The sequence below is a fragment of the Anomaloglossus baeobatrachus genome, chromosome 2 (genome assembly GCF_048569485.1).
Source record: "Anomaloglossus baeobatrachus isolate aAnoBae1 chromosome 2, aAnoBae1.hap1, whole genome shotgun sequence".
In the NCBI taxonomy this organism is placed as follows: Eukaryota; Metazoa; Chordata; class Amphibia; order Anura; family Aromobatidae; genus Anomaloglossus; species Anomaloglossus baeobatrachus.
This window is the reverse complement of record NC_134354.1, coordinates 135,364,221-135,383,550: the sequence shown is the minus strand read 5'-3', so window position 1 is coordinate 135,383,550 and position 19,330 is coordinate 135,364,221. Positions and strand designations below refer to the sequence as shown.

Genomic DNA, 19,330 nt, shown 5'->3' with positions numbered 1-19,330 from the left:
CCCTCACCCCCCACAAATACATTGTGTGCACATCGCTTAACATCCCTATTGATTTCTGTGGTCAATCTGGCTGTTGTAACGCAAATCTGAGTTTGTTGCACAGGTCAGGGAAGATGACGTCAACAATAATCACAGATTGTGTGTGTGTGTGTATATATTATATAATTTATTAGTACAGACCAAAAGGTTCAACACACCCTCTCATTCAAGGAGTTTTCTTTATTTTAATGACTCTGAAAAACTGTAGATTCACATTGAAGGCATCAAAACTATGAATTAACACATGTGGAATGAAATACTTAGCAAAAAAGCAAAAAATTTGTGAAACAACTGAAAATGTCTTTATATTCTAGGTTGTTCAAAGTAGCCACCTTTTGCTTTGATTACTGATTTGCACACTCTTGGCATTCTCTTGATGAGCTTCAAGAGGTAGTCACCGGAAATGGTTTTCACTTCACAGGTGTGCCCTGTCAGGTTTAATTAGTGAGATTTCTTGCCTTATAAATGGGGTTGGGACCATCGGTTCTATTGTGCAGAAGTCTGGTGGATACACAGCTGATAGTCCTACTGAATAGACTGTTATCTGCTTTTTTCTTCCCATACTACAAATTCTAAGTAAAGAAAAACGAGTGGCCATCATTACTTTAAGAAATGAAGGTCAATCAGTCCGAAAACTTGGTAAAACTTTGAAAGTGTCCCTAAGTGCAATGGCAAAAACCATCAAACGCTACAAAGAAACTGGCTCACATGAGGACCACCCCAGGAAAGGAAGACCAAGAGTCACCTCTGCTGCGGAGGATACGTTTATCTGAGTCACCAGCCTCAGAAATCGCAGCTTAACAGCAGCTCAGATTAGAGACCAGGTCATTGTCACACAGAGTTCTAGCAGCAGACACATCTCTAGAACAACTGTTAAGAGGAGACTTTGTGCAGCAGGCCTTCATGGTAAAAGAGCTGCTAGGAAACCAATGCGAAGGACAGGCAACAAGCAGAAGAGACTTGTTTGGGATAAATAACACAAGGAATGGACATTAGACCAGTGGAAATCTGTGCTTTGGTCTGAGTCCAAATTTGAGATCTTTGGATCCAACCACCGTGTCTTTGTGCGACGCAGAAAAGGTGAACGGATGGACTCTACATGCCTGGTTGCCACCATGAAGCATGGAGGAGGTGTGATGGTGCTTTGCTGGTGACACTGTTGGGGATTTATTCAAAATTGAAGGCATACTGATCTAGCATGGCTACCACAGCATGCTTTTCCATCCGGTTTGTGTTTAGTTGGACCATCCTTTATTTTTCAACAAGACAATGACCCCAAACACACCACCTCCAGGGCTGTGTAAGGGCTATTTGACTAAGGAGAGTGGTGGGGTGCTATGCCAGATGACCTGGCTTCCAGTCACCAGACCTGAACCCAATCGAGATGGTTTGGGGTGAGCTGGACCGCAGAGTGAAGGCAAAAGGGCCAACAAGTGCTTAGCATTTCTGGGAACTCCTTCAAGACTGTTGGAAGACCATTTCCGTTGACTACCTCTTGAAGCTCATCAAGAGAATGCCAAGAGTCTGCAAAGCAGTAATCAAAGCAAAAAGGTGGTTACTTTAAAGAACCTAGAATATAAGACATATTTTCAGTTTCACACTTTTTTGTTAAATATTTCGTTCCACATGTGATAATTCATAGTTTTGATGCCTTCAATGTGAATCCACAATTTTGAGAGCGAGAGAGACTCCTCTGCTAGATAACTTGCGAAATGAGCTTCTATCTGTGGTGAATGAAAGCGAATGGATTTCCACAAATGAATAAGAAACTTGTCCCTTTTGGGTCTATATGTAGCAGATGCCTGTTCAGCTAGCTTATTCAGATATCGTGTTAAATATTTTTTTTAACAAGTCAATATTGGGTTTTTGTTTTTTTTTTTTTTGTGTTAATGAACCATTCAGTCTCATATATGTTTGTTTCCACAGGTTTGTAGGAAGTTGTGGTTTCACTTCAGATGTGAAGGTTTGGGAGATCTGCTTTGGTAAATCTGGAGACTTCCGGGAAGTTACTCGAGCGTTTGAGCTGACCGGACACTCGGCTGGTGTTTGTGGATTTGCTTTCTCCAATGATTCCAGCAGGTCAGTGTTTCACGTGTAGGAATAATAGAACAATTAGAGAAAACATGAAAGTTAAGTGATTCTCTTTTGGTTCTCTGGTTGGAGCTCAGGTTTTTGGTTTTTTTTTTCTACTTGTTACACTTTTAACCTATCAGATTAATTTTTAAATTTTGATAGATCTGGTATTTCTGAACATAGCGATGCCAAATGTGTTTTTTAATTTGTTTTATTTTCAATGGTGCAAAAGCAGAGTGAATTGAACTTTATTTCTTAAAAACGTTTTTATTTTATTAGTCCCCTTACGGGACTTGAAGCCTGCACTGTCCGATGCTTCAGCATCCCTCTGAACAGCAGAAATGCTGATTATCTGCGAATGCTAGCGCTCAGCCGGCGTTCACAGGAACTTCATCATAACAGCATCACGGGGCCACCGGTGGCAGCGGGGAATGGTATGATCCCCCGCCAGTGTTCTTGATCGCGCTATCAAACTCTGACAGTGAGAGCTAACTACTGTAAGTTTAAAAGGTGCTGGTGGATCTCCGATCCTCCCGCACCTGTTAGCTGCACATAGCTGATCAGATCAGCCGACGTATGGGAACGTCTTTGGTCGTGAAGGGGTTAATTAATAATAATTTTTAAAAAATGCTCCGCCATAATCTGCCTCTAACAATGGAGTTCCACTTTCGGCTTTTAATATGGTAAATGCTGTTGTCAATCTCTGACAGTGAACTTTAATAAAAGCCAGCAGGGGGACGCAACATTTTATGCACCCATTGGCACGCCCCTGACTTGATCACAGGGCACTGATGGGTTGCAATGACAACCAGGGGTCTGCAGAAGACTAGTGAATAGTCTCTTTTTGAAACGCAGAGTTTAGCTGGCATACATAAGAGACCATGATTTTTGCTATGCATAGCAGTGCTATGTATAGTACAAGCGATTCGATGATCGCAAGTTTTAAGTTCCAAGGAGACTTACAAAAACAGCTAAAAATGAATTTAAGACAATAACTTCATATTTATTTATTTATTTTTTTTTTTTTAAAGCCTTTTCCTCTTTTAAAAATAAAGCAATTCTGAATACACTTATTTGGTATTGCTGTGTTCGTAAAACGTTCGATCTATCAAAATATTAAATTAATTTGATTGGTAAATGGTGTAATGACAGAAAAAAATTAATACACCATTATTAGTTTTTTGTCTGCTGCAACTTTGCAGAGGCGATTAAAATATTGTACCACGTGTGGTGGTCTTGTCCAATAGTTGTTTCTTTCTGAAATCAAGTTTTCTCTCTAATAGCCAAATGTACACATGTTCCATTTTCTCCTGACCCGGCTATGGCTTTCCTTAAAATTGGAATTTCAGACCTTCCGAGAGAGATTAAATGGACGTGCTCATTTATTTTTACTGCTGCTAGACAAAGTATTACGGCTTTGTGGTACCAAGCAGCGATTCAGTCTCTCCAGGAAGTGATTAATAGTCAATATCTGTAGGCTATATGAACTCACCCTAAACCAGGACCTTCAACGTCACATTGCCTTGGAGGCCCAATGGTCTCTTTGGTCATCGTCTCCTTATGCTACCACTACCCCTTTACCCTAAGGAGTTGTCCACTAAACTATTTGACCCTCCCCCCAGATTTGGAAGACTTCTCTTTGCCCCTTATTATTTTTTTTTTTTTTTTTTAAATCTCTCCTGACCATTATTTCTATTGTTTTTGACTATGATTTCCCTTTAACATATTATGAATAGGGTTGATCGAATCCGCCAAAATCCGGAACCGGCGGATCACTGCTGGATTGAACAAAAAATCCGGATCCGCTCTAGATTACGGTGCCCATATAAGCCTATGGGGACCAGAATCCGAAAATTTAAAAAGGTTTGTGGATGGGACAGGGGGGTAGGAGTGCGTACGATGTACTCACCTGAGGCTGTGTCATGGTAGCAAACTCCTCCGGGTCACGCTTTTCCCTTCCGGAGCCGACAATTCAATATTCATTGTTTTGCCCGCCCACCGGTGCCTGTAATTGGTTGCAGCTAGACGTTCCCCCACCCTTAAGCGGGCTTTACACGCTACAATTTATCTAATGATGGGTCGGCGGGGTCATGTCGTAAGTGACGCACATCCGGCATCGTTAGTTACATTGTAGCGTGTGAAACCTCCGTGCGATTGAACATTAAAACGTTGATCGCATGCACGTCGTTCAATTGCTAAAAATTGAACGTCAGGTTGTTCAATATTCCCGAGGCAGCCCACATCACAGTGTGTGACACCCCGGGAACGATGAACTGCAGCTTACCTGCGGCTCCCGCCGGCAAAGCGGAAGGAAGGAGGTGGGCGGGATGTTTACGTCCCACTCATCTCCGCCCCTCCACTTCTATTGGCCGGCTGCCACATGACGTCGTGGTGACACCAAACGTCCCTCCCACTCCAGGAAGTGGATGTTCGCCGCCCACATCGAGGTCGTATGGAAGGTAAGTACGTGTGACGGGAAATTGTGCAACACGGTCAACAAATTGAACGTACCACACATAGGATGGGGGCGGGTCACATCGCATACGATATCGTATGTGAAATTGTAAGGTATAAAGCAGCCTTTAGTGTCAGTGTGTCAGCTGACTGCAACCAATCACAGGCGGCAGGACAGCTGGTGGGCGGGGAAAGAAGTGCAAGTGTCTGTTGGTCAGTATGGTGAACGTGCATGTCTTTCAGAAACACATGCACGTTCCTGTCAGAAGTGTGCAGCTGTGCCGATGATGAGCTGTCACTCGTACAAGTCTGACATCAGCTGGCACAGCCTGCGCTCTCTGAGCTTGAGCGTGCATGTACCTAGAAACACATGCACGTTCCTGTCAGAAGTGTGCGCGGCTGTGTCGGTGATGCAGCTTTTTTTTTTTTTTTTTTTTTTAAATTTTAAATAAACTACGTTCGGTCCCCCCTAATTTTAATAGCCAGTCATGATGAAGCCGGCTGGGGGCTGGTATTCTCAGCCCGCAGCTGCATGGATCCGGCTTTTACAATTCGGGTCCGCTCAGCCCTAATTATGAATCCTAGGACTGGCTTTGTGGCATTTCTCTCCTCCCCTTTTCCTCTTCCCTTTTTCCTTCCTTCCTCCCTTTCTCCTATTTTGGTGTTTGTATCGTGTCTAGTTTGTTTTGTATGAAATGTTTTATGGTTTATTTTGTATTGTGTAAAAAAAATAAATAAAAAAAAAAAACGTAAAACATTTTGTTTAAAAACGAAATATTGTATCTACCTCAAAGTGGTATTAATATAAATGTCATCACTGGGTGCAAGTAAAGTCCCCTCATAGCTCCATATTCTGAAAATTTAAAACATTACATGTCTTGGAAAATGGCAACATTAACAATTTTTTATTTATTTATGTTTACCAATCTTTTTTCACCACTTAAATTAAACTATACATGTTTGTCATCACCGTAATCGTACTGACCTTGAAAATCAAATTGTCCAGTTTTACCATATAGTGAGCATGATGAATAAATAACTTTTAAAAGAAAAAAAGTTGAAAATCTATTTTTATTTTTTTTTTTTCATCATACAACTTTAAAAGTAAATAAAACGCAATCAAAAAAGTTATATGTAAATAAAAATTGTATCACTGACAACATATTATCCAGCAAAAAAACAAGCTGCCATACAGCTCCATCAGCAAAACAATAAAAAAAGCTATAGTTATCAGAATACAGCAATGCAAAATTTGATCAAAACCTAAAGAAATTTATATAAATGTGCTATCACTGTATTTGTACTGACCCGACAAATTAAACACATCACTTTTGTGACTCGTAGAACGGCGTAAACAAAAAATTGTTTGTTTATGGATTCTATCACAAAACGTGTAATAGAAAGTGATCAAAAAGTTATGTAACCCAAAATACTGATAAAAATTACATCTCATCCCTCAAAAACCAAGCCCTCACATGACGACGTTACTGGTAGAAAAATGAAAAAAACTTGCCTTGCTTTGGTGATGCAAATGGTTATGGTTTATTTTGTATAAAAGCATTTTTTTAGTGTGATAGTAGCCAAACCTAAAAATAACTAAATATATCTGGTATTGCTGTAATTGTACTGACCTGAGAAATAACACCACCTTATCACATATACCTCAAGGCGAAAGGCATAAAAAATTGTAGTAAAGCAAATTCTTCAACTGCTGTTTATCTCTTTATCGTTCCTTTGGGAGACCCATACCATGGGTGTTTAGCTTCTGCCTCCGGAGGACACACAAAGTACTACACTTAAAAGTGTAGCTCCTCCCTCTGAGCTTATACAGCCCCTGGTAGCCAGTCCTAGCCAGTTTATTGCTTTGTGTCAGGAGGCATACATCCACACATGCATTCTCATCTGATTTGTTTGACTTTCGGAAAGAGTTTGAAGAAAAGCGGGTCCATGTCTGGACTCCCGGCATGTCCCTTCTCAACCCACTGTGTCGGCGGTGTTGTTAAGGTTGATTTACAAGGCTGCAGCCTTACATGCCGCGCTCCTTCACCATCCCTTCTGGGCTCTGGCTTGAAGTGGGAGCCAGCACTGTCTCCATGCCTGGCAGGAGTCCGGTCTCCATCCACAGCCCCTTGAGGATTCGGTTGGACCGGAGCACTCATCCCCAGGGACATGGCCCTGCGTCTCAGCAGCTAAGTACCTGAGACGTTTATGTTGGGGGTCCCGGTTCTTTATTGTAAGGGGAGAGTATGCTGTATGTGATTGTTTTAACTTTTCCGGCGGATTCTCTAGCTTTTGCCTGAGAACCGCGCCGATGGTGCCTGCTTGTCGGCCTCGCCGCTTAAATTTAGGCCCCGGCTTCGCCGGAGGCCTGGTTTCATTTTCCTGCCCTTGCATGTCACTCATGCAGAGGGACAGGTTCGGCTCCTCCCGGCGGCCGTTCTACACAGGGGAGGGACACTCCCCACTGCTGGGGCGTCCCTCCTTCCCTGCAGGTCTCTATAGCCCTCCAGTTCCCGCTCTTTTATAGGAACGCCCCCTAGTCATTTCTCAGGCAGAGTTCACTCTGCTCTGGGACATCCTGCATTCTGCATCTCTGCTGAGGTGCTGCGACTGGGGGACCGGGCTTCGGGATCTGGAGGGCACACAACACCGCGCTCAGCGGTCTGGTAAGCCACAGCCGGTCTCCGGTTGTGGACCTCTGTATACCAGCAGCATGTCTCACACAAGGAGCAAGGCCCAGTGGTCTCTCAGGCTGCTGCTGCACCTGTGATTGAACCCCCGGCCTGGGTAGAGTCCTTTTCTAGGTCCATATCCCAGTCATTTGCTGAGTCCATGGGACTTTTGTCCAGGACTTTGATGAATATGCATCAGCCCCCCTCACAGGGTGCCTCTAATACTCTTGACAGAGGATTCCTATCCTCTCACCTCCGTCCATCAGAGCTCACGGAGAATTCATCATCTGATCCCAGACCCCGTCCTTCTAAGAGAAGGCGCAGGGTTTCCTCCCCCTCCCCATCCCACGGCTCTGTCTCAAGAGCTGACACTCAAGATGAGGAGGATGCCCTCACTGGGGGCTCGGAGGCTATGTATCCCATCGATTTCTCTGAGGGTGACTCAGATCTTAGTGATTTGATTGCTTCTATTAATTCTGTGCTGGATCTCAATCCGCCAGTATCAGAGGAGCAACTCTCTTTGGCAGAAAAACATCAGTTTACCTCGCCTAAGAGAGTGAAGAGTGTGTTCTTTAACCACTCTAGTTTTCAGACCGCTGTGACCAAACCCAGGGCCTGCCCTGACAAACGCTTTCCAAAGCGTGGTTCTGATGACCGGTTTCCATTTCCACCTGAGGTGGTCAAGGAGTGGTCTCACTCCCCAAAGGTAGACCCTCCGGTGTCTAGGCTCTCAGCCCGGACCGTTGTGTCGGTGGCTGACGGCACCTCACTTAAGGATTCCACTGACCGTCAGATTGACCTTCTGGCCAAATCTGTGTATGAAGCTGCGGGGGCCGCGTTTTCCCCGTCTTTTGCAGCAGTGTGGGCTCTCAAAGCCATCTCTGCTTCTCTAGAGGAGATGCATTCCCTCACCAAGGAATCTATGCCTGAGATGGTTACCTTAACTGCTCAGGCTTCAGCCTTTTCATCTTATGCCATGTCTGCCATGCTAGAGGCTGCTCACCGCACTGCGGTGGCTTCAGCTAATTCTCTTGTTATCCGCAGGATTTTGTGGCTTCGAGAGTGGAAGGCAGATGCTTCTTCCAAGAAGTTTCTTGCTGGGCTCCCTTTTGCTGGTTCACGGCTGTTTGGTGAACAGCTGGATGAAATCATTAAATAAGCTACTGGCGGGAAGAGTGCTTCCATGCCACAAACCAAGACCAGGAAACCCGCCCAGGGTAGGAATCAATCGAGGTTTCGTTCCTCCAAATGGTCATCCTCTAAGCCTTCCGCCTCGTCCGCTAACTCAGCCAAGGATCAGAAATCCAACTGGCGCCCAAAAGCGCGTCCGCAGAAGACCGCAGGAGGTTCTGCCACTAAGGCAGCTTCCTCATGACTCTCGGTCCGCTCCAGCCACGTCCTTAGTCGGTGGCAGGCTCTCCCACTTTGGCGACGCTTGGTTAAAGCAAGTCTCCGATCGGTGGGTGAGAGACATCATATCTCACGGCTACAGGATAGAATTCTCTTCCAGCCCTCCAAACAGATTTTTTTTCTCTCAACTCCCCCCTGCTCCAAGGCCGCCGCCTTCTCGCAGGCCGTGGCGTCCTTGCAGGCAAACGGAGTGATTGTTCCAGTTCCCGCTCAGGAACGGTTCAGAGGTTTTTACTGAAATCTCTTCCTAGTTCCAAAAAAGGACGGTACCTTCCGGCCCATCCTGGATCTCAAGCTTCTCAACAAGCATGTCCGGGTGCGGCATTTTCACATGGAGTCTCTGCGATCAGTCATTGCCTCTATGACCCAAGGGGAGTTCCTGGTGTCCATCGACATCAGAGATGCCTATCTACATGTGTCAATCGCAGTGTCACATCAGCGTTGGTTACGTTTTGCGATAGGAGAGGATCATTTCCAATTCGTGGATCTCCCCTTCGGGTTAGCCACGGCCCCTCGGGTATTCACCAAGGTCATGGCGGCAGTGATTGCGGTCCTGCACCTCCAGGGGTTAGCAGTGCTTCCTTATCTGGACGACCTTCTGGTCAAGGGTCCATCCAGCGCAGACTGTCAGCGGAGTGTTTCGCTCACTCTCGCCACCCTAGCCCAATTCGGGTGGATTGTCAATCTTCCCAAATCCACTCTGACTCCGACCCAGAGTCTCTCACGTACCTAGGGATGCAGTTCGAGACTTTGCCGGCACTTGTGAAGTTGCCCTTAATCAAACAGCAGTCTCTCCGGCTAGCGGTGCGCTCTCTCCTGAGGCCCCGCCGTTATTCCCTCAGGCGCCTGATGCAGGTGCTGGGTCAAATGGTGGCGTCCATGGAGGCGGTTCCCTTTGCCCAGTTCCATCTGCGTCCTCTGCAGCTGGACATTCTCCGCTGTTGGGACAAGCGGCCTTCCTCCTTACAGAGGTTAGTGGCTCTGTCGCCACGGACCAGGACCTCTCTTCAGTGGTGGCTTCGACCCCTCTCCCTGTCCCAAGGGCGCTCCTTCCTGACTCCGTCCTGGGTGATTCTCACCACGGATGCCAGCCTTTCCGGCTGGGGAGCGGTACATCTCCACCACAGAGCTCAGGGCACTTGGACTCTGTCCGAGTCAGCCCTTTCAATCAATGTGCTGGAAACCAGAGCTGTGCTTCTAGCTCTCCTAGCCTTTCACCACCTGTTGGCGGGCAGGCACCTTCGAGTCCAGTCAGACAACGCGACAGCGGTTGCCTACATCAATCACCAAGGTGGGACACGCAGCCGGCTGGCATTGTTGGAGGTCCAACGCATTCTTCAATGGGCGGAGGACTCTTAGTCCACCATATCCGCAGTCCACATCCCTGGCGTAGAAAACTGGGAGGCAGATTATCTCAGCCGTCAATCCGTGGACGGTGGCGAGTGGTCCCTGCACCCGGCAGTGTTTCAGTCAATCTGCCGCAAGTGGGGCACTCCGGACGTGGACCTAATGGCATCCCGTCACAACAACAAGGTTCCGGTTTACGTGGCTCGCTCCTACGATCCTCAGGCCTTCGCCGCGGACGCTCTGGTTCAAGACTGGTCCCAGTTTAGTCTGTCCTACGTGTTTCCCCCTCTAGCTCTCTTGCCCAGAGTCCTGCGCAAGATCAGAATGGAGGGCCGTCGAGTCATCCTCATTGCACCGGACTGGCCCAGGCGAGCTTGGTATCCGGACCTGCTCCAACTGTCCGTGGGGATGCCGTGGCATCTTCCGGACCGTCCAGACCTGCTCTCGCAAGGTCCGTTTTTCCGCCCGAATTCTGCGGCACTCAAATTGACGGCGTGGCTCTTGAGTCCTGGATCTTGACGGCTTCTGGTATTCCTCCTGAAGTCATCTCCACTATGACTCAGGCCCGTAAGTCTTCTTCCGTCAAGATCTATCACAGGACTTGGAAAATTTTCCTGTCCTGGTGTCGCTCTTCCGGCCATTCTCCTTGGCCATTCTCGTTGCCGACCCTTCTGTCTTTTTTACAGTCCGGTCTGCAGCTAGGACTGTCCCTCAACTCTCTCAAGGGACAAGTCTCAGCTCTATCAGTGCTGTTCCAGCGGCGTCTCGCCCGGCTGGCTCAGGTCCGCACCTTCATGCAAGGTGCGTCTCACATCATTCCGCCTTATCGGCGGCCCTTGGATCCCTGGGACCTTAACTTGGTCCTCACGGTATTGCAGAAACCCCCTTTCGAGCCCCTTAGGGAGGTTTTTGTATCGTCTTTCTCAAAAGGTGGCCTTTCTAGTTGCCATAACTTCTCTCAGGAGAGTCTCTGATTTGGCTGCGCTCTCCTCGGAGTCATCTTTTTTTGGTTTTTCACCAAGACAAGGTAGTTCTCTGTCCGACCCCGGACTTTCTTCCTAAGGTGGTCTCTCCCTTCCACCTTAACCAGGATATTTCCTTGCCTTCCTTCTGTCCGGCCCCTGTTCATCGCTTTGAGAAAGCGCTGCATACTCTAGATCTGGTGCGTGCTCTCCGGATTTATGTGTCTCGCACCGCTGCACTTAGGCGGTGCACCTCTTTTTGTGCTAACCACAGGGCGGCGCAAGGGTCTCTCTGCTTCTAAGCCGACCTTGGCCCGTTGGATTAGATCGACCATTTCGGACGCCTACCAGAGTACTCAGGTGCCTCCCCCGCCGGGGATCAAAGCACACTCGACCAGAGTTGTCGGTGCCTCTTGGGCTTTTAGGCACCAGGCTACGGCTCAACAAGTCTGTCAGGCTGCCACTTGGACTAGCCTGCATACCTTTTCGAAGCACTACCAAGTGCATGCTAATGCTTCGGCAGATGCGAGCTTGGGCAGACGCATCCTTCAGGCGGCTGTCGCCCACTTGTGAAGTTAGGCTCCGCCTACTTCTTAGTTTTTCTGTTTATTCCCACCCAGGGACAGCTAAGGAATGTCCCATGGTATGGGTCTCCCAAAGGAACGATAAAGAAAAAGAGAATTTTGTTACTTACCGTAAATTCTTTTTCTTATAGTTCCGTATTGGGAGACCCAGCTCCCTGCCTGTTGGCAATTTTCTTGTTCCGTGTGTTATCACCGGCTGTTGTCGTGGACAGAGTCTCCGGTTGTTCCGGTTCTTACTCGGTTCTACTTGTGGGTGGCTATTCTCCTTCAGCTTTTGCACTAAACTGGCTAGGACTGGCTACCAGGGGGTGTATAAGCTCAGAGGGAGGAGCTACACTTTTAGTGTAGTACTTTGTGTGTCCTCCGGAGGCAGAAGCTAAACACCCATGGTATGGGTCTCCCAATACGGAACTATAAGAAAAAGAATTTACGGTAAGTAACAAAATTCTCTTTTTTGTTTTGTTCTGCCTCCCAAAGATTGCAGTAAGGCTCAGCTCACATTTATTCTGCGCTCTATGCTGAGAGCTTACTTGGGATATTACACGTAAATTTCTGAAAAATGTGATTCAGACAAGATTTCAAACGGAAAATTCATTGTAATGAGGACAAGGGAGTAACTTTGAACTCCTGTTTAGCCTGTGGTCCAGCGGTGTCCATCTTTTTACACGTGTTCTTAAACACCATTTATAAGGGACAGCGCCAAACAGTCCAGAGTAACTCTACTGCCTCATTTTATAGTAAATTAATCCGTCAGGGGTTTTACCTGAATGACATATTTCGGAGATGCCGATGGAAACCATAATGTAAGTGCTCAGCATAGAGCACAGGATAAATGTGAACCAATCCAAAATGTCCTGTACCCCCAAATTGCCACCAAATAGCAGTCATCTCCGCCCAGAATAAACAAGTCCTTACTCAGGTCCGTCATCTTTTAACAGAAATATAGAGGACTTCCAATTTACTGGTAGCACAAAGGCTCTGGAAAAGCACTGACTCTTCCCCCAAAAAGAAATCCAGCAAAATATGCACTGCCAAATCCCAATGCCCCTTTCCCCTCTGAGCACCACATGTTTCCATTAACCACAGTTAACGTCCAAATGTTTGTGGTAGTGAGGAAGCCTACTTACGGTAATTTACGGTGTATGTGTGCCAAGCTCATGCTTCGGGAGACAATGTACGGGTACTGCAATACACTGGGCCCTACAGGCGTTTATTTGCAGTTTATAATTTTGCAAGATTCACTGTGTTTTGACTTCATGGGTGTTTTCCAAAGACAAAATAGTCAGTGCAACCATAGATAAATTCCCACAAGGTTTTTGCGGTTATGGCACTTAGGGGCTCAGCAAATGGAGCCTGCAAATAATTATTTTTGGAAGCTCTGTGCTCCAAAAGTTAAATGGCGCTCCTTCTTTCCCGAGCCTTGCGGCGTGACCAAACAGTACCGTACCGTCACATATTGGGTATTGCCATATTCAGGAGGAATTGTGTAACACATTATGGGGACTTTTTTTTTTTTTTATAACATATTCCCCTTGTGAAAGGTGAGTCTCTGGGGTTAAAATGACATTTTAGTGGTTAAAAATGTAATTATTAATTCTTCACCACACATTGGTATAATATTATGTGAGACACCTGCAGTATCATTATGCTTACTGCACCCCTAGATGAATTCATTGAGGGGCGTACTTTGTAAAATGAGGTCGCTTCTTTTGAAAGCTTTGCACTGTGCCTTTTTAAAAGTAGTTTTCAACCACATATGGGGTATTGGCAAACTCGGGAGAAATTGTGTAACACATGGTCCATTGTCTCCTAATACCGTTAAGTTTGAAAATTGCTACATTTTCAATCTTTTTGTAAAGTTTTCAATATTTTAAATAAATGCAAATCATATCAACCAAAAAATCACCACGAACATTAAGTATAATCTAAAAAAACTGTCTCAGAATCACTGGGAAATATTTAAGAATTTCTTACCTTAAACTGGTTTTACCTATTAAAGTGACATTCAAAATTGTACAATTTGGTCTAGTCAGGAAGGTGAAAACCGGCTCGGGGGTGAAGAGGATAAAAACAAAAATTTACATAATTCTGAAACAGTTAAACTTATTTGAGTTAAACAAATGCTGGAGGGGAAAATACATTTTTGCATGCTTTGATATAGGTTTTTAGCAAAAAGTCTTATGTAGATTTTTTTTTTTTTTTCTCCCCCCCCCCAATAGGATGGCATCTGTTTCTAAAGACGGGACATGGAAGCTCTGGAAAACTGATGTTGAATATAAAAAGCAACAAGACCCTTATTTGATGTTTACAAGAAAATGGTCTGGCAAAGAGCCTTGTCGTATAGCGTTTTCACCTGACGGACGGGTCGTTGCAATAGCCAGCGTATGTGATATCACAGTGTACAGTGCTCAAACGGGAGAAGTAGAAGAAGAATTCAAGTCTGTACATGGAGACGTCATCTCCGATCTTGCATTTGATATTAATAACAAGTTTTTAGTCTCTACTGGAGATCGTGTTATTCGTGTGTTTCATAATTCAGCTGGATACAGAGCTGCTATTGCTGACATGAAGGACATGCTTAAGAAAGCCACTAGCAAAGGCACCAAGGACCGACTAGAGCAACAAATAAAGGATGCCCAGCGAGCACTAGATGCTTTGTACAAAGAGAATTGAGACTGTTTGTTTTTAAATTGTTTTGATACAAAAACGATACTTTCTAAAATTAAAATATTTCTGTGAAAATCTTACATGTGCCTCATCAATGTTGGTGTTGTTATACAAGCTGTTCCTCTTGTTAAAATTGCAAATGTGTCGTTTGTGACTGTTTAGCTGGGTCTTCTAGCCAATCAAGTTGCTCATTTTACTAAAAAATTGCTTTTCTCGATCACTTCATCGGTGGACACATGAAACCATGGGTGTATGCTGCTGACACTAGGCAAAGAAAGTTAGCGCTTCCTCAGTAGGATACACTCACCTACTGACGCCAAGAAAGTCCAGTTTTTAGCTTTGTGTCCATATGATGTAGACACGGGTCTGCTTTCAGACCTGTTTCTGCCTGTAGACTTTCTTTCATTTTTATTAATCTTTTCAATTTTTCATTCAGATACGGTTTGTAACTTGGGCAACATAGTGTAGGTGCTAACACTGTCATCCCAGCTAGAGACTGACAGGACAGTGTGGTTTGATCCACAACATGCCCTCAGTGGTCTACATGGCAGAGCCCTAACCCACCCTTTCCACCAACACATTGAGTGTCTCAGGGCGGCCTTGCTACTTATCTCCAGCTCACTCGTCCTCCGTAGTGAGAGTGCAGAAAGGGAAGATGGACCTGGTGATTTTTTTTTTTTTAACCCCCCCCTCCTCCCCCCAGTGACTCCCTTTCCTAGGACTCCTGATGACCATCTTCTGACTTCTATTGTGAAGGATGATTCAGGAGAGGCATACAACCTTTGTTCCAGCATTTTGTTCTCAGCAGTCAGACATTACAGCTAACGGGATTTATATTTTCCCCATTAGGTTCCCTTCTTTTTGGGCCCAAAATCGGGTAGAATCTTTCATTTAGAGTCACGCTGACTCTCCTCAGCAGTGCCCTTTTTTTCCCCCTGTCAGATTTCTTCTCTAGAGCCAGTGTATCCTTTGTCACTTCTACAAGAATGTGTACATTGGTTGCACACTGTTACTATAAACAAGGGTTTTTCCCCACAGCTCCACATAGAGCTGTTCTGTATTCCAACTACAGCAGTGCGGTCACTGGTTTCCCATCTAGGCAGCACTCCTACAGGGAACAATGCATCAGGATTGATGCCTTTTGAAAGGCTGGGTAGCTTGTTTATTTTTCTTGGAATGCTCTCCCTTCTGGAACCTAATTGTGCCCTTCATCCACTTTGGGATTACGGTATATAGGAATTAGAGTGGTTATGTCTTATGCAGTTTTACCTAGCATCAGTCTTTTTGAAACATTCACCGAGGGTTCTCTGCTTCCTCTTTCCTTTTATTTTCCTCCCTGAGAAGATGCTTGCTTTCCAATTAGTCCAGGGCAGACTTCAGCTGTACCTTTTTAGTTTACGTATAGGATATCCTTTTGGCCCTCCTATATGCTCCTGCACTGCCTGGCTCCATCTGCCTTTGCTCAGGATCTCTTGCGGATAGTCACTAGAGTACATTCCTTTCCTGATGAGCCGCTACTCCAGCTCAGATCTGTGTCTGATCCAACCATGGAGTCCAGACCTCGACCACAGCTATAATGCGTTTATCTATGCCGGAAGTCGTTTGGTACTCTGTCCATTATCCAAAGAGACTCAGAACTACCATAGCTATATAGCATTCACCTTTTTCTGACAACCACAGAAACCAGTCCCTGAACATCATGGAAGCGAGTCTCTCTCCTCCTGGAAGGATGTTTATCCTTTTTCAGTAGTTCTGGCTGTATCCTGGTCTTTTCCTCCCAGTGACCAGATCATGAATTTCATTTGACATGCTCTCACCCAGACTGCCCATGACTAGCAGGTCACAGGGTCAGACCACATTCCCAGTTGGCACTGCTGGTTGTGTTGGTGAGGTCTGTCCAGTTTCCTGCACCAGCTATTCTTCGGGGGCTCCTTCAGTAATAAGTTACCGATATGGGTAAGTAACTCAGTTCTTTCCTTACAGCTGATGACAGTTCTCATCAACATTGTGATAATCTGTCGCATTGTGGCTCATGACAGGATAAGCATTTACGCTATCGGAAGATCCATTGCTTTTTTTTCACTTTCAGGGCTGTTGCCTGTCTGGTACTGAGATGGACAGGGGTCACCCCAGAAGCTACAAGTTAACAGTACTTAATTCCACAGGATGGGATAGTCTTTCTTTCTCCTAGTGAGCAAAGTCCTCATCCGTATCGTCTTCTTGACAGTTCTCTCTCATATGCCAGAAGAAACCTGTTTCTATGAGACATTTCTCAAGTCTGTTCCATCCTGTCGCCCTAGTCAATTATTTCCATCTCCTCTTTCCGCCATTTAGGTGTTATCAGCCACAGAAGTGCCCTTCTGGTTTTTCATTTAGACCTCTCCTTGATCCAATGGTAGGACAGTACTGCTCATACCATTCTGGATCTCAAGCTTATGTACAGCTGTGTCCCTTCACCCTTTAGGATGGAGTCTCTGCTTCCAGTGACAACCTTCATGAAACCTGCGGGCCTCTTCTGCCAAGGGTAGAAGAATTTCCCTATCACCTCATGGCTTTACCCTTTTGACTTAGCCACTACCCCAGTGTTCTTACATTGATCATGACAGGAGTGTAGCCATACTATGCACCAGAGGCAGTCTTTCTCTTCAACACACAAGAGTCTCCAAATCACTCGGAGCACACTACTTTGTCCGGGAACGATCTTCAGCAGGTCCAGAGTCGTCTGCTATACCTACCTAGCGTCTAGTTATCTGGGGCATGTTGTTTTGATCCATATGTGCAAGAGTCCTTTCCTTGTAGAAAAGATCTCTACTCTTCTTGATCTTCCTGACGTTCCTTCAATGTACCACTTCATCCACACGATTCACTTGTTATAACAAACCCTTCCACTATCTATCATTTTAGTTCTTTTGGTGTTTTACACTCATCCTTTGCAGGATATCCTTCTAAATAATTGGGAGTTTGTGATGACAGGTGCCACTCGCTCAGTTGGGGAATTTTATTCCAGCATCTAACACGTTAGTATTGCTCTAAAGGTTCAGAAAGCCTTCTCTTCTTCCTTCATCAGGAACTCAAATTTATTCATTTACTCCTCCTCCCTTGGCAGAATCTTCTGTCGAGGTGCCATCTGCAATTAAACAGACAACGGTGAGGCATTCATCACCAAGGTGAAACAGTTTGTCATTTGGTCCTAATGGCGGTATCCGGTCATGGACTGAGCAATGTGTGCTGTGGTTTTCAGCAGTTGACATTCCTGGAATGGACTACTGGACCTGCAAAAGACATTTGACAGGAGAGAGAGGTTGCCTCATCAGATGGTTTTCATTCAGATTTGTCTACTGTGCAGCATGCCTGATCTTGATCTAATGGCATCCAGAGTGTTCAAAAGGTTCCTCAGTTCGCATCTTCGTGATGTGACCCTCTAGTGGCTGACTTTAATGCCCTGGCTGTCTTCTAGGCTACCTGTCCTCTTCTCTATTCCATCATCCTCTGTCTCAAGAATGACCTTAAGGCTTTGGGTACAAGGATGTATTCTACCTTCTAACAGAGGCCTGAGGAAACTTCCATATCAGTTTTTCCAGCTTACCACCCCTTCCTGTTATGATCCGGTAACTATAGACTATTACAAAAAAACACCCATTGGTGAAAAAAAAAACACAAAAAAACAGGAGTAGTTGGAACCTGGGCTGACTGCAATCCCCTGACTATCAGAGAATACTAGAAGTAGCCATGGAGCGTTCTCAAAAACCTAGACACCGTGTGGCAGCCTGAGAAACTGGCTATGCCTCACAGAATGAAATGAGAAAATCTATCTTGCCTCAGAGTAGTCACCAAAGGAATAGGTTGCCCCCCACATATAAATATTACGGTGATACGGTGAAAAACACACACTACTCAGGAAAAATAGAATTAGCAAAGGCAAGGCCCAACTAACTTGATGCAAAGCATAGGAAAGGAAATGATTTGTGGTCAGTGCAAAATCCCTATAGAAAAATACCAAACTCCTGATAGTAAAAATGGCCCTGGAGGTCATACGACCTCACCACCACTATACCAGGTACTCCTATAAATAATGGGAGAGACAAAATACCAAAAAACCCCCACAAAAATACAGAAGAGCAAATAGTCAAATCAGTCAGGAATAAAAATCCCTTTTCCTGCAGAAATGCCAGTACCGGAAACCCCCATGTTCACAGCACAATTGAAACAAAGCTTCACCTGCAAGAACACAGATACACAGCAAAACAAGGAAAAACAACACCCTAAGGCGTAAACAAGAAAGCAAGGCAAAACTGAAACATATCTGCAGAAGTCTTGCTCAGGGATATAGGGAAGGACAAATCGCCAGACCAGGACCAGAGACTGGTTATATACAATTATAACCGGCATCAGCTGGGCAGAAAGTGCTCTCCTATATAGACCAGACTTGTCTGCAGTAGGACTTCCCCAATTAATACCGACACCTGTCTAAGTCAATGGCTCAGATTTAGCTCCACTACCATTCCTGGCCACCAGAAGGAGCTTCAGAACAGCACCCACACAGACGATGTTCAGAACACCTTCCACTAGAACTTATTTTCTCTCAGGTTAATGGTATGGATCCTGGGCAACACTGCTTAAGGCCCCGTTACACGCTACGATTTATCTGACGATATGTCGCCGGGGTCACTATTTCCGTGACGCACTTCCGTCATCATTAGCTACGTCGTTGCGTGTGACACCTACGTACAACTCCCAACGATCGCAAATAGGTTGAAAATCGTTGATCGTTGACACGTCGTTCAGTTTCAAAATATTGTTCATCGTTTGGAACGCAGCAGACATATTGCTACGTTTGACACCCTGCCAACGACGAACAACATCCACACGACTGCCTTGGTCAAACAATATATCGCTGAACGATGTTGCGTCATTTGTGAGATGTGTACGTGTGACCGCTACTAAACGATCTATGTGCGATCGCTGCAAATCGTAACTACGATCTGGGCGTATCACATCGCTACTGAGCTCGTCAGATAAATCGTAGCGTGTAACGGGGCCTTAAGAGCTTCTAGCTTCTCTGATCAGGTCATTGATAATGATGATAAAAGCAGGAATGCCTTCTGTCACGAAAAAGGGGGAA

At 45.4% G+C, this 19,330-nt stretch overlaps 1 protein-coding gene across 1 annotated transcript in view; it reads left to right on the top strand.

The window, feature by feature from the left end:
- TBL2 (transducin beta like 2) overlaps positions 1 to 14,288 on the top strand; it is a 52,454-nt gene extending 38,166 nt beyond the window's left edge. The window contains exons 6-7 of the mRNA XM_075333286.1: positions 1,966 to 2,118; positions 13,761 to 14,288. Coding sequence (XP_075189401.1) covers positions 1,966 to 2,118; positions 13,761 to 14,214 — 607 coding nt within the window. The 3' untranslated portion in view covers positions 14,215 to 14,288. The remainder of the gene's footprint in view (positions 1 to 1,965; positions 2,119 to 13,760) is intronic.
- The last annotated feature ends 5,042 nt before the right edge of the window (positions 14,289 to 19,330 follow it).